General features: G+C 41.2%; 1 protein-coding gene across 1 annotated transcript in view; it reads right to left on the bottom strand.

Moving 5' to 3' along the window:
* The window catches only part of LOC115859539 (kinesin-like protein KIF28P), an 85,620-nt gene that overhangs the window by 43,950 nt on the left and 28,232 nt on the right, over window positions 1-13,438 (bottom strand). Inside the window, exons 4-5 of the mRNA XM_030868599.2 lie at window positions 4,062-4,097; window positions 52-276 (exon numbers count right to left, since the gene is read on the bottom strand). Coding sequence (XP_030724459.2) covers window positions 52-276; window positions 4,062-4,097 — 261 coding nt within the window. The remainder of the gene's footprint in view (window positions 1-51; window positions 277-4,061; window positions 4,098-13,438) is intronic.

Genomic DNA, 13,438 nt, shown 5'->3' with positions numbered 1-13,438 from the left:
CTGGACCCCCTTGGTGGGAGGTGGGGACAATGGCATCTACTTGAATCTCACCTGCTTGAACTGAATGGTGATGACCATGTGAGACCGGCTGCTGCTGGCATTCATGTTGGTCGAAGCTGTGGTCCTTATTTTTGTTCCTTGTTCCATCAGTCTTTCAATCTGGGCATAGTTCTCACAAGGCACTGACTTTAGACCATCCACATAAAAGCCCAGCTGTTGGTCTTCCCTTACTTTTAGCCCTCCAGGTTTCTTGGTTTTGGACAGCAAATCTCTTACCTGTGGAGAAAAGAATAAATAATGCAAAATTCAGGAAGGCAAAGATTTGTGTTTATTTCACCGTTACAGCCCTTTCTAGAATATATTAAGTGCTCAGTAAATATGTATTGGATGAATGAATAAATGTTAAAGTTCTGTAGGTACCAGACCACCTCATAATTTAAATAAGTAAGGAATAGAGAAATGACAAGCAAGAAAATATGGAAACCTGCTGTAATTAGTGAAATCAGAAGCATATATTTTTTTAGAAATTCAGTTTTATTATGTTCAAGTACCTAGAGCACTTCAACCAGACTGTGAGGTCCCTGAGGGCAGGGCATGTTTCTTTACTAGGACAGTAACTCCTAACATGGTTCCTGACATGTGGTAGGAACTCAGTGAATGCTTGTGGAGAAGATAGTGTAACTGAAGCTAAGCTAACAAGTAATGTTTGATACACTGAATATGGAGTACTGGCCGAACTGCTTTTGTAGCATGAAAAAACATTTTAGTCGGTACCTACAGTTGTCTGACTTTACATAGGTGATTCTAAAGCTTTTGTGCTTGAAAACATGGTTCTTGGATTATCCTAAATATTCTCCTAGCAATCTTGTTAACTCTTGTAGTTGATTCGCAAATCCCTGGTGAATAATATAAAAAGAAATGATCCCAGCCTCTTTCTGAATTATCACAAATTTTGTATTACAAAGTAATGAAGTCTTACTTTCCTGAGAACAGTGATCAATGAAACTTAAAACACTTAAAAGTTAGTAACATTCAAAGTACCTAATGTTCTGCCTAGGTTAAATCATGCTGCAACAGATGCCACCACTGTGAATATCTACTTCCAAGGGAAATTTATTTAACCCAAACAGTATTTGCTACAGCCAAACCTAACAAGAGACTGTGGGTAATTCTTTGGATTTTCTTCTTATTATTGGAGATTTGTGTGATGTCACACTTAGACCATGGCCTCAGGTGAAAGTCCATGTTGCCTCTCCCCCCAAAAAAGCCACTTCTGCCAAGGCACAGTAGGTCGAGCTATGGGAGCCTGGTAGAGCCAGAGCCCCTAGAGCAGGTAGTTGGTGCTATACGATGCAGGGAGATCTGGGCTGGGAATCTGACCTGGGCTCTTAGTTCTGGTTCTGCCTCCAAAGTGTGAGAGCTTTGGAAAGTCTCTTACATCCCCAGTTTTCTCCTCATAAGAGAAGAGCGATGGATAAAATGGTCTCTAAGATCTCCCCAAGTGTTCTGTAGCTTTAAGTCCTAGAGTCAAAGCAAGATCACAGATTGAATTCAGGAAAGCAAATTAGGACAGTGGACAGAAAGGTCAGAGATAAGCAGACATCAGAACGGAGGCAACTCTGTCTTAGATAGGAAGCCTTTTCTATAACTTCCACTGAGTGATTATAAATTGTAGGAAGCGGCATCTAAGGCTGAAGATGTGTCTGAAGAAGGCTTATTAGAAAAAAGGTAAGTAGGTTTATCTAAATGGAATATGGAAGTGCCCAGAGACAAGGGCAGATCCTGGTACCTGATTCTCCAGGTTGTACCTGGAGATTGAATCGATGGTCATCACGAGAATTTCCTCACTCACCTCAGCTCTTGTGAACTCTCCTAAGTCTGTCTCTATCTGGCACTCCTTCAAATATGACTTTGCCGCTAGAGAAATTTTCTAAAACCCCAGTCTGATTCTCTTATTTCCCTGTTTAGAACCCTTCACTGTCTCTCCATTGCCTCCCAGACAAAGAGCCTTTGCCTTTTAGCAACTGATGTTTAGCGCCATCTACTGATGCTTCCCTGTTCTCACCTCCCCACATGCTTCCAGCTCTGGCTACACAGGACTCTCACTGTTCCCTTAAACGCCATGTGCTTTCACGTATCCGTGGACTTATTAAATATGAATCCTGCTGCCTAAAGTGCCCCCCAGGCCTCCTACTGCCTCACCAAATTCATAAATATCTTTCAAGGCCCAGTCTAACTCTGTTGACAAACAACACCAACAATCCCAGGCAGTATTAGTTCTCTCTCTCCTATGCCTTTCTTTTCACCATTCATGCGGCATATGTAATATATTTTATTACTATCTTCAGTGGATGTTATATCTTTTGTGAAACTTCTCCATGACAGGAATCATGTCTTAGGTTTTATTCATTCTCAGAGTCTAGTATGATGTCTGAAACATGAAAAGTATCTAATAAATGTCACTTTGTTGAAGTACGGCTGGAAAAATACCAGAGACTCGTAGAAGGTGAGACATGAAGAAGTATTTAGGATGTCCAATGTCCTTATTTTAGAGATAAGAAAAGAGAACTCCAGAGAGATTATCCTCATTAATAGATATCAGTAAGGGACCCACAATGTGATGCCATTCTCCCCTGTTCCTTTCACAAGAACTTCATAATAAAGGAAGTAAAGTTGTCCTCCTGAAGTTACTGGTATGAAATAAAGGAGCTATACTATCTCCCAAGCCCATCAACTTGAAAGAAATAGAAACTTAATCTGTGACCTTAACATAATAACCCATTTGAATTTACTATCAAACTTCAACAGTAATAAATGTCTCATGGAAGCATATGAGAAAAAAATAGATATTTTCTCTCCTTAATATAAAGAGAAAAACACTGACAGATTTATTCCTTCAGTAATAGTTATTTAGTAATGATTAAGTGCAAGGCTTTGGGATAGTGCGTGGGGTTACACAAGAAATCTTGGGGTATGAAACTACCCTTAAGAAGCTTACAATTATAGATACCCCTGTCAATTTACCCATTCAGCAAACCTTAGGGGCATCCATTCTAAACCAAGTATTATACTAAGTATTGCCAATAGAAAGGTGCAATTATCTGTTCTGGAGATACAAATATGTAAATAAAATTTTACAGTATGATATAAGCACAAAGAGGAAAGGTTGCTCAATATCTAGCGTTTGATAAGCGCTACGTTAGAAATTTAAGATTCAGTGCATCTCAAAGTGTAGTGTCTTATTTTAAATTCTCTACTTTATAAATAAGCAAACTGAGCTCTGAGATAAAGTGATATCCCAAAGTCACAAAGCTAGTAAATGAGAGAGCTGGGATTTGAACCCACGTTCTATGATCAAGCAAACTATGGCCCATGGGCCAAATTCAGCCCTCCACTTGTTTTTGTATGATCATTGAGGTAACAATGTTTTTCACATTTTTAAATGGCTGAAAAAAATCAAAAGAAAAATATTTTGTGACGTGAAAATTAGGTGAAATTCAAGCTTCAGTGTCTGTAAACAAAGGTTTATTGGTATGCAGCCACGTCCACTCATTTACATATCCTCTGTGGCTGCTTTTGTGCCCTGAGGGCAGAATACAGTAGTGGTGACAGAGACTTTATGGCCCTCAAAGCCTAAAATATTTTCTGTCTGGACTTTGAAGATAAAGTTTGCCAACCACTGTCCTGAAGCCAGACTGACTGAAGCCTTAGGATGTATAGAGGAGCTGACATCTGAGCTGGATTTGAAGTTTAGTAGTTTCTTTAAGGCCAGAGGAAGCAGGAAGGGTATTCCGGGTAGGGGAAGATAGATGTAGGAAAGAATGACATATTCTGCAAAGGAAGAATAGTTCTATGTGGCTGAAGAATAGAATGTGTGGAGACACAAGGACATAAAATGAAGTGGAACCTACCTAAAATGAGGTAGGTTAGGGCTGAATAGTCAATGCCAGGCTAAAGAGTTTTGACTTTATCTGTAGGATAGGTGAGGGGGAGCCTCTGATATTTATTAAGCTGCAGAGAGTCACTCAGATTTGTGTGTCAGAAAATATCATCACTGTTACCTGTTCATTGTAAATTTCCAGCATGCTGAATGTAACCTGTATTTAAAAGGGCACAAAGTAAATTAAGATTCTCTTGAAACTGTCATCTTTGAAAAAAAAAAGTACTATGGAAACGAGATAAATGTACAGCAAAGGAAACAGCGAAATATTAAATATAGTAAAGCTCTTTTTCACAAGCCATAGGAGATTCTCAAATAATTTTAATGATATGGAGGAAGTTCTTAATATAAATTAAAAACATACAAAACATTGCATGTGTGTGTGCCTGTGTTACAGCCTCAACTGTGAAGAGAAAAATGTTGTTCTTTATTGCTCACTCTCTGATCTGAACACATGCAGAGAAAAAGATTGGTCTTCACCCTACTGTGCTTTTGGAATAATGCTAGCCAAGCTTACACCCCTTAAACAGGAGACTGGGGGAATCTGAACTACTCTAGTCTAGAGAAAAGGCTCTAAGATACTGACATTTTGCCACCACCATCCCTCACCCATGAAAAACTGGCTTGTCTGTTAGTCACCCTGTGGTGAGTCCTGCCAGTCAAACCTTACCTCCCCAGAGCTTCCAACTAGCTTCAGAGAGCATCACATTTTAAGATAAACAAATGGGAGGGGAGATCAAGATGGCAGCGCAGGAGGACGCTAAGCTCACCTCCCCTCATTAACACATCAAAAATACGTGTACCCGTGGAGCAATTCTTACTGAAAACTAATTGGAAACCAGCAGAAGGATGCTTACAAAACCAGGGCTATAAGAAAGATCCACACAGAATCGGGTCGGAAGGGAAGAGAAGCAATCAGGTCGGGACCTGTGCCCCTGGGAGGGACACAGAAGAGGAGAGGTATTACACAGGCTTGGAGATCCTACTGGGGAGTGAGAGGATGGAACACACAGTGGGCAACCCAGCCCTGGGGTCTGACACCAGGAGGATGAGTTCCCCTAGCTGCTTTGAAAACCAGTGAGACTGACAGAGGGCTGTAAGAAACCTAGACTCCACTCATGAAGAGTGTGCACACACTTGCTTACTCCAGAAACAAGACAGAGGAAGCAGATTAAAACTGCATGGGAGGGCTTCCCTGGGGGCGCAGTGGTTGAAAGTCCGCCTGCCGATGAAGGGGACGTGGGTTCGAGACCCGGTCCGGGAGGATCCCACATGCCGCGGAGCGACTGGGCCCGTGAGCCATGGCCGCTGAGCCTGCGTGTCCGGAGCCTGTGCTCCGCAATGGGAGAGGCCACAACAGTGAGAGGCCCGCGTACCGCAAAACAAACAAACAAACAAACAAACAACAACAAAAAACACTGCATGGGAGGGGAGAGGGGGAAGATGGCAGAAGAGTAGGACGTGGAGTTCACCTTCCTCCCCACAGATACATCAGAAATACATCTACACGTGGAACAACTCCTACAGAACACCTACTGAACTCTGGCAGAAGACCTCAGACCTCCCAAAAGGCAAGAAACCCCCCACGTACCTGGGTAGGGCAAAAGAAAAAAGAATAAACAGAGACAAAAGGATAGGGACGGGACCGGCACCAGTGGGAGGGAGCTGTGAAGGAGGAAAGGTTTCCACACACTAGAAGCCCCTTCGCGGGCGGAGACTGCGGGTGGCGGAGGGGGGAAGCTTTGGAGCCGCGGAGGAGAGCACAGCAACAGGGGTGCAGAGGGCAAAGCGGAGAGATTCCCGCACAGAGGATCGGTGCCGACCGGCACTCACCAGGCCGAGGGGCTTGTCTGCTCACCCGCTGGGGCGGGCGGGGCTGGGAGCTGGGGCTCGGGTTTCAGTCGGATCCCAGGGAGAGGACTGGGGTTGGCAGCGTGAACACAGCCTGAAGGGGGCTAGTGCGCCACGGCTAGCTGGGAGGGAGTACAGCAAAAAATCTGGACCTGCCGAAGAGGCAAGAGACTTTTTCTTCCCTCTGTTTCCTGGTGCGCGAGGAGAGGGGATTAAGAGCGCTGCTTAAAGGAGCTCCACAGACGGGCACGAGCCGCGGCTAAAAGCGCGGACCCCAGAGACAGACATGAGACGCTAAGGCTGCTGCTGCCGCCACCAAGAAGCCTGTGTGCGAGCACAGGTCACTCTTCACACTCCCCTTCCGGGGAGCCTGTGTAGCCTGCCACTGCCAGGGTCCCAGGATCCAGGGACAACTTCCCCGGGAGAACGCATGGCGCGCCTCAGGCTGGTGCAACGTCATGCTGGCCTCTGCGCCGCGCATCCGTACCCCTCCCTCCCCCGGCTTGAGTGAGCCAGAGCCCCTGAATCAGCTGCTCCTTTAACCCCGTCCTGTCTGAGCGAAGAACACACGACCTCCGGCGACCTACACGCAGAGGCGGGGCCAAATCCAAAGCTGAGCACCTGGGAGCTGTGAGAACAAAGAAGAGAAAGCGAAATCTCTCCCAGCAGCCTCAGGAGCAGCGGATTAAATCTCCACAATCAACTTGATGTACCTGCATCTGTGGAATACCTGAAAAGACAACAAACCATCCCAAATTGAGGAGGTGGACTTTGAGAGCAAGATAGATTATTTTTTCCCCTTTTCCTCTTTTTTGAGTGTGTATGTGTATGCTTCTGTGTGAGATTTTGTCTGTATAGCTTTGCTTTCACCATCTGTCCTAGGGCTCTATTCGTCCATTTTTCTTTTTGTTTTTACTTTAAAAAATATTTTTTCTTAATAATTATTTTTTATTTTAATGACTTTATTTTATCTTTATTTTATTTTTTCCTCTTTATTTCTTTCTACTTTTTCTCCCTTTTATTCTGAGCCGTGTGGACGAAAGGCTCTTGGTGCTGCAGCCAGGAGGCAGTGCTGTGCCTCTGAGGTGGGAGAGCCAACTTCAGGACACTGGTCCACAAGAGACCTCCCAGCTCCACGTAATATCAAATGGCAAAAATCTCCCAGAGATCTCCATCTCAACACCAGCACCCAGCTTCACTCAACGACCAGCAAGCTACAGTGCCGGACACCCTATGCCAAACGACTAGCAAGACAGGAACACAACTCCACCCATTAGCAGAGAGGCTGCCAAAAATCATAATAAGGCCACAGACACCCCAAAACACACCACCAGACGTGGACCTGCCCACCAGAAAGACAAGATACAGCCTCATCCACCAGAACACAGGCACTAGTCCACTCCACCAGGAAGCCTACACAACCCACTGAACCAACTTCAGCCACTGGGGACAGACACCGAAAACAACGGGAACTACGAACCTGCAGCCTGCAAAAAGGAGACCCCAAACACAGTAAGATAAGCAAAATGAGAAGACAGAAAAACACACAGCAGATGAAGGAGCAAGATAAAAACCCACCAGACCTAACAAATAAAGAGGAAATAGGTAGTCTACCTGAAAAAGAATTCAGAATAATGATAGTAAAGATGATCCAAAATCTTGGAAATAGAATAAATGCAAGAAACATTTAACAAGGACCTAGAAGAACTAAAGAGAAAACAATCAGCAATGAAGAACACAATAAATGAAGTGAAAAATACTCTAGATGGGATCAATAGCAGAATAACTGAGGCAGAAGAACAGATAAGTGACCTGGAAGATAAATTAGTGGAAATAACTACTGCAGAGCAGAATAAAGAAAAAAGAATGAAAAGAACTGAGGACAGTCTCAGAGACCTCTGGGACAACATTAAACACAGCAACGTTCAAATTATAGGGGTCCCAGAAGAAGAAGAGAAAAAGAAAGGAACTGAGAAAATATTTGAAGAGATTATAGTTGAAAACTTCCCTAATATGGGAAAGGAAATAGTTAATCAAGTCCAGGAAGCACAGAGAGTCCCATACAGGATAAATCCAAGGAGAAACATGCCAAGACACATATTAATCAAACTGTCAAAAATTAAATACAAAACATATTAAAAGAAGCAAGGGAAAAACAACAAATAACACACAAGGAAATCCCCATAATGTTAACAGCTGATCTTTCAGCAGAAACTCTGCAAGCCAGAAGGGACTGGCAGGACATATTTAAAGTGATGAAGGAGAAAAACCTACAACCAAGATGACTCTAACCAGCAAGGATCTCATTCAGATTTGATTGAGAAATTAAAACCTTTACAGACAAGCAAAAGCTGAGAGAGTTCAGCACCACCAAACCACTTTTACAACAAATGCTAAAGGAACTTCTCTAGGCAAGAAACACAAGAGAAGGAAAAGACCTACAATAACAAACCCGAAACAATTAAGAAAATGGGAATAGGAACATACATATCGATAATTACCTTAAATGTAAATGGATTAAATGCTCCCACCAAAAGACACAGACTGGCTGACTGGATACAAAAACAAGACCCTTACATATGCTGTCTACAACAGACCCACTTCAGACCTAGGGACACATACAGACTGAAAGTGAGGGCATGGAAAAAGATATTACATGCAATTGGAAACCAAAAGAAAGCTGGAGTAGCAATACTCATATCAGACAAAATAGATTTTAAAATAAAGACTATTAGAAGAGACAAAGAAGGACACTACATAATGATCAAGGGATCGATCCAAGAAGAAGATATAACATTTGTAAATATTTATGTACCCAACATAGGAGCACCTCAATACATAAGGCAAATACTAACAGCCATAAAAGGGGAAATCAACAGTAACACATTCAGAGTAGGGGACTTTAACACTCCACTTTCACCAATGGACAGATCATCCAAAATGAAAATAAATAAAAGAAACACAAGCTTTAAATGATACATTAAACAAGATGGACTTAATTGATATTTATAGGACATTCCATCCAAAAACAACAGAATACACATTTTTCTCAAGTGCTCATGGAACATTCTCCAGGATAGATCATATCTTGGGTCACAAATCAAGCCTTGGTAAATTTTGGAAAATTGAAATTGTATCAAGTATCTTTTCCGGCCACAATGCTACAAGACTAGATATCAATTACAGGAAAAGATCTGTAAAAAATACAAACACATGGAGGCTAAACAATACGTTACTAAATAACCAAGAGATCACTGAAGAATCAAGGAGGAAATCAAAAAATACCTAGAGACAAATGACAATGAAAACACAATGATCCAAAACCTACAGCATGCAACAAAAGTAGTTCTAAAAGAGAAGTTTATAGCAATACAATCTTACCTCAAGATACAAGAAAAATCTCAAATAAACTATCTAACTTTACACCTAAAGGAACTAGAGAAAGAAGAACAAACATAATCCAAATTTAGTAGAAGGAAAGAAATCCTAAAGATCAGAGCAGAAATAAATGAAATAGAAACAAAGAAAACAGTAACAAAGATCAATAAAACTAAAAGCTAGTTCTTTGAGAAGATAAACAAAATTGATAAACCTTTAGCCAGGCTCATCAAGAAAAAGAGGGAGAGGACTCTAAAATTAGAAATGAAAAAGGAGAAGTTACAACAGACACCGCAGAAATACAAAGCATCCTAAGAGACTGCTACAAGCAACTCTATGCCAATAAAATGGACAACCTGGAAGAAATGGACAAATTCTTAGAAAGGTATAACCTTCCAAGACTGAACCAGGAAGAAATAGAAAAAAAAGAACAGACCAATCACAAGTAAAGAAATTGAAAGTGATTAAAAATCTTCCAACAAACAGAAGTCCAGGACCAGATGACTTCATAGGTGAATTCTATCAAGCATTTAGAGTAGAGCTAACACCATCTCAAACTATTCCAAAAAATTGCAGAGGAAGGAACACTCCCAAACTCGTTCTACGAGCTCACCATCACCCTGATACCAAAACCAAAAATGCTAAAAAAAAAAAAGAAAATTACAGACCAATATCACTGATGGATATAGATGAAAAAATCCTCAACAAAATACTAGCAAACAGAATCCAACAACATATTTAAAGGATCATACACCATGATCAAGTGGGATTTATCCCAGGGATGCAAGGATTCTTCAATGTATGAAAATCAATCAATGCAATACACCATATTAAAAAACTGAAGAAGAAAAACCATATGATCATCTCAATAGATGCAGAAAAAGCTTTTGACAAGCATTTTACCCATTTATGGTAAAAACTCTCCAGAAAGTGGGCATAGAGGGAACCTACCTCAACATAATAAAGGCCATATATGACAAACCCATAGTAAACATCATTCTCAATTGTGAAAAACTGAAAATATTTCCTCTAAGATCAGGAACAAGACAAAGATGTCCACTCTCGCCACTATTATTCAACATAATTTTGGAAGTCCTAGCCATGGCAATCAGAGAAGAAAAAGAAATAAAAGGAATACAAATTGGAAAAGAAGACGTAAAACTGTCACTGTTTGCAGGTGACATGATACTATACATAGAGAATCCTAAAGATGCCACCAGAAAACTACTAGAGCTAATCAATGAATCTGGTAAAGTTGCAGGATACAAAATTAATGCACAGAAATCTCTTGCATTCCTATACACTAACAACGAAATATCAGAAAGAGAAATTAAATTAAAGAAATTAAATTAATGGTGAATTGGGCTTCCTTGGTGGTGCAGTGGTTGAGAGTCCGCCTGCCGATGCAGGGGACATGGGTTCGTGCCCCGGTCCGGGAGGATCCCACATGCTGCGGAGCAGCTGGGCCTGTGAGCCATGGCCGCTGAGCCTGCGTGTCTGGAGCCTGAGCGTCCGGAGCCTGTGCTCCGCAACGGGAGAGGCCACAACAGTGAGGGGCCCGCGTACCACAAAAAAAAAAAAAAAAAAAAAAAAAAAAAATTAATGGTGAATTAATCCATTCACCATTGCAACAAAAAGAATAAAATACCTAGGAATAAACTTACCTAAGGAGGTAAAAGAACTATACTCAGAAAACTATTAGACTCGGATGAAAGAAATCAAAGATGACACAGATGGACTGATATACCATGTTCTTGGATTGGAAGAATCAATATTGTGAAGATGACTATACTACCCAAAGCAATCTACAGATTCAGTGCAATCCCTATTAAATTGCCAGCGACATTTTTTACAGAACTAGAACAAAAATCTTAAAATTTGTATGGAGACAAAAAAGACCCCGAATAGCCAAAGAAATCTTGAGGGAAAAAAACGGAGCTGGAGGAATCAGACTCCCTGACTTCAGACTATACTACAAAGCTACAGTAATCAAGACAATATGGTACTGGCACAAAAACAGAAATAGAGATTAATGGAACATGATAGGAAACCCACGCACCTACAGTGAACTAATCTATGACAAGGAGGCAAGGATATACAATGGAGAAAAGACAGTCCTTCAATAATTGGTGCTGGGAAAACTGGACAGGCACATGTAAAAGAATGAAATTTGAACACTTCCTAACACCATACACAAAAATAAACTCAGGTAAACTAAATGTAAGACTGTAAAACTCTTAGAGGAAAACATAGGAAGAACACTCTGTGAAATAAATCACAGCAAGATCTTTTTTTGACCCACCTGCTAGAGTAATGGAAATAAAAACAAAAATAAACAAATGGGACCTAATGAAACTTAAAAGCTTTTGCACTGCAAAATAAACTATAAACAAGATGAACAGACAACCCTCAGAATGGGAGAAAATATTTGCCAATGAATCAATGGACAAAGGATTAGCCTCCAACATATATAAACAGCTCATGCAGCTCAATATTAAAAAAACAAAAAACCTAATCAAAAAATGTGCCGAAGACCTAGATAGACATTTCTCTAAAGAAGACATACAGATGGACAAGAGGCACATGAAAAGCTGCTCAACATCACTATTAGAGAAATGCAAATCAAAACTACAATGAGGTATCACCTCACATCAGTTAGAATGGGCATCATCAGAAAATCTACAAACAACAAATGCTGGAGAGGGTGTGGAGAAAAGGGAGCCCTCTTGCACTGTTAATAGGAATGTAAATTGATACAGCCACTATGGAGAACAGTATGGTAGTTCCTTAAAAACTAAAAATAGAATTACCATATGACCCAGCAATCCCACTACTGGGCATATACCCAGAGAAAACCATAATTCAAAAAGACACATGTACCCCAATGTTCATTGCAGCACTATTTACTATAGGTAGGTCATGGAAGCAACCTAAATGCCTGTCAACAGAGGAATGGATAAAGAAGATGTGGTGCATGTATACAGTGGAATATTACTCTGCCATAAAAATGGATGAAATTGGGTCATTTGCAGAGACTTGGATGAACCTAGAGACTGTCATACAGAGTGAAGTAAGGCAAATAGAGAAAAACAAATATCGTATATTAACACATATATGTGGAGTCTAGAAAAATGGTACAGATGAACCAGTTTGCAAGGCAGAAATAGAGACACAGATGTAGAGAACAAACGTATGGACACCAAGGGGGGAAAGTGGGGGTGGTGGTGGGATGAACTGGGAGATTGGGTTTGACATATATACACTAATATGTATAAAATGGATAACTAATAAGAACCCGCTGTATAAAAAAATGAAATTATATTAAATTTAAAAAAAACAGTCCAACAAGACTAAATAATCATTTAGTCATTAAGCATAGTCAAAGACATTTAGTTCCTCTCCAAGGGATGTAGATAATATTCTGAGCCATATCCTTTGAGCTGTCTTATAGATACTAAAAACCCCACAAGGTAGAAGAAGTTAACTGTATGATGACCAGACTGTAGCCATGACAAAAGCTGCCACAATTCTGAGAACTGGCCTCAAAAAAATGGAAACCGACCCTGGAACTGAAGATTAACCATACTTAAAACAATCAAGATGATGCTGATCAGATCACCACACGACCAATTTCAAGGTGACTGTCAGAGCTGACACTACTGTTTCCACATGTAGCCCCCTCTCTCCTTTCCCTGTAAAAGCTCTTGCCCACTGACTGTTGGCGGCAGTCAGCCTTTGGACAGGTTGCCAGCCTCTGAAATATAAAGCAAACTTTCCTTTCCACCAACCTTGCCTCTTTGTTGGCTTTTGAGCAGTGAGCAGCTGTACCCCACTTTTGGTAACAATATCTCATTGCGGTTTTGAGTTTCTTTTCCCTAATAATTAGTGACGGTGAACATCTTTTCATGTCCCTGTTGGTCATCTGTATATCTTCTTTGGAAGTGCCTTTTCAGGTCTTCTGCCCTTTTTTTTTTTTTTTTTTTTGCGGTACACGGGCCTCTCACTGTTGTGGCCTCTCCCGTTGCAGAGCACAGGCTCCAGACGCGTAGGCTCAGCGGCCATGGCTCACGGGCCCAGCCGCTCCGCGGCATGTGGGATCTTCCCAGACCGGGGCACGAACCTGCGTCCCCTGCATCGGCAGGCGGACTCTCAACAACTCCACCACCAGGGTAGCCCTCATTTTTAAAAAATAAATCTTTATTGGAGTATAATTTCTTCACAATACTGTGTTAGTTTCTGTTGTACACTAAAGTGAATCAGCCATATGCA

Source organism: Globicephala melas, chromosome 1, assembly GCF_963455315.2.
Source record: "Globicephala melas chromosome 1, mGloMel1.2, whole genome shotgun sequence".
Classification (NCBI taxonomy): domain Eukaryota; kingdom Metazoa; phylum Chordata; class Mammalia; order Artiodactyla; family Delphinidae; genus Globicephala; species Globicephala melas.
The sequence above is the reverse complement of the archived record's forward strand: the minus strand, read 5'-3'. Positions and strand labels throughout refer to the sequence as shown.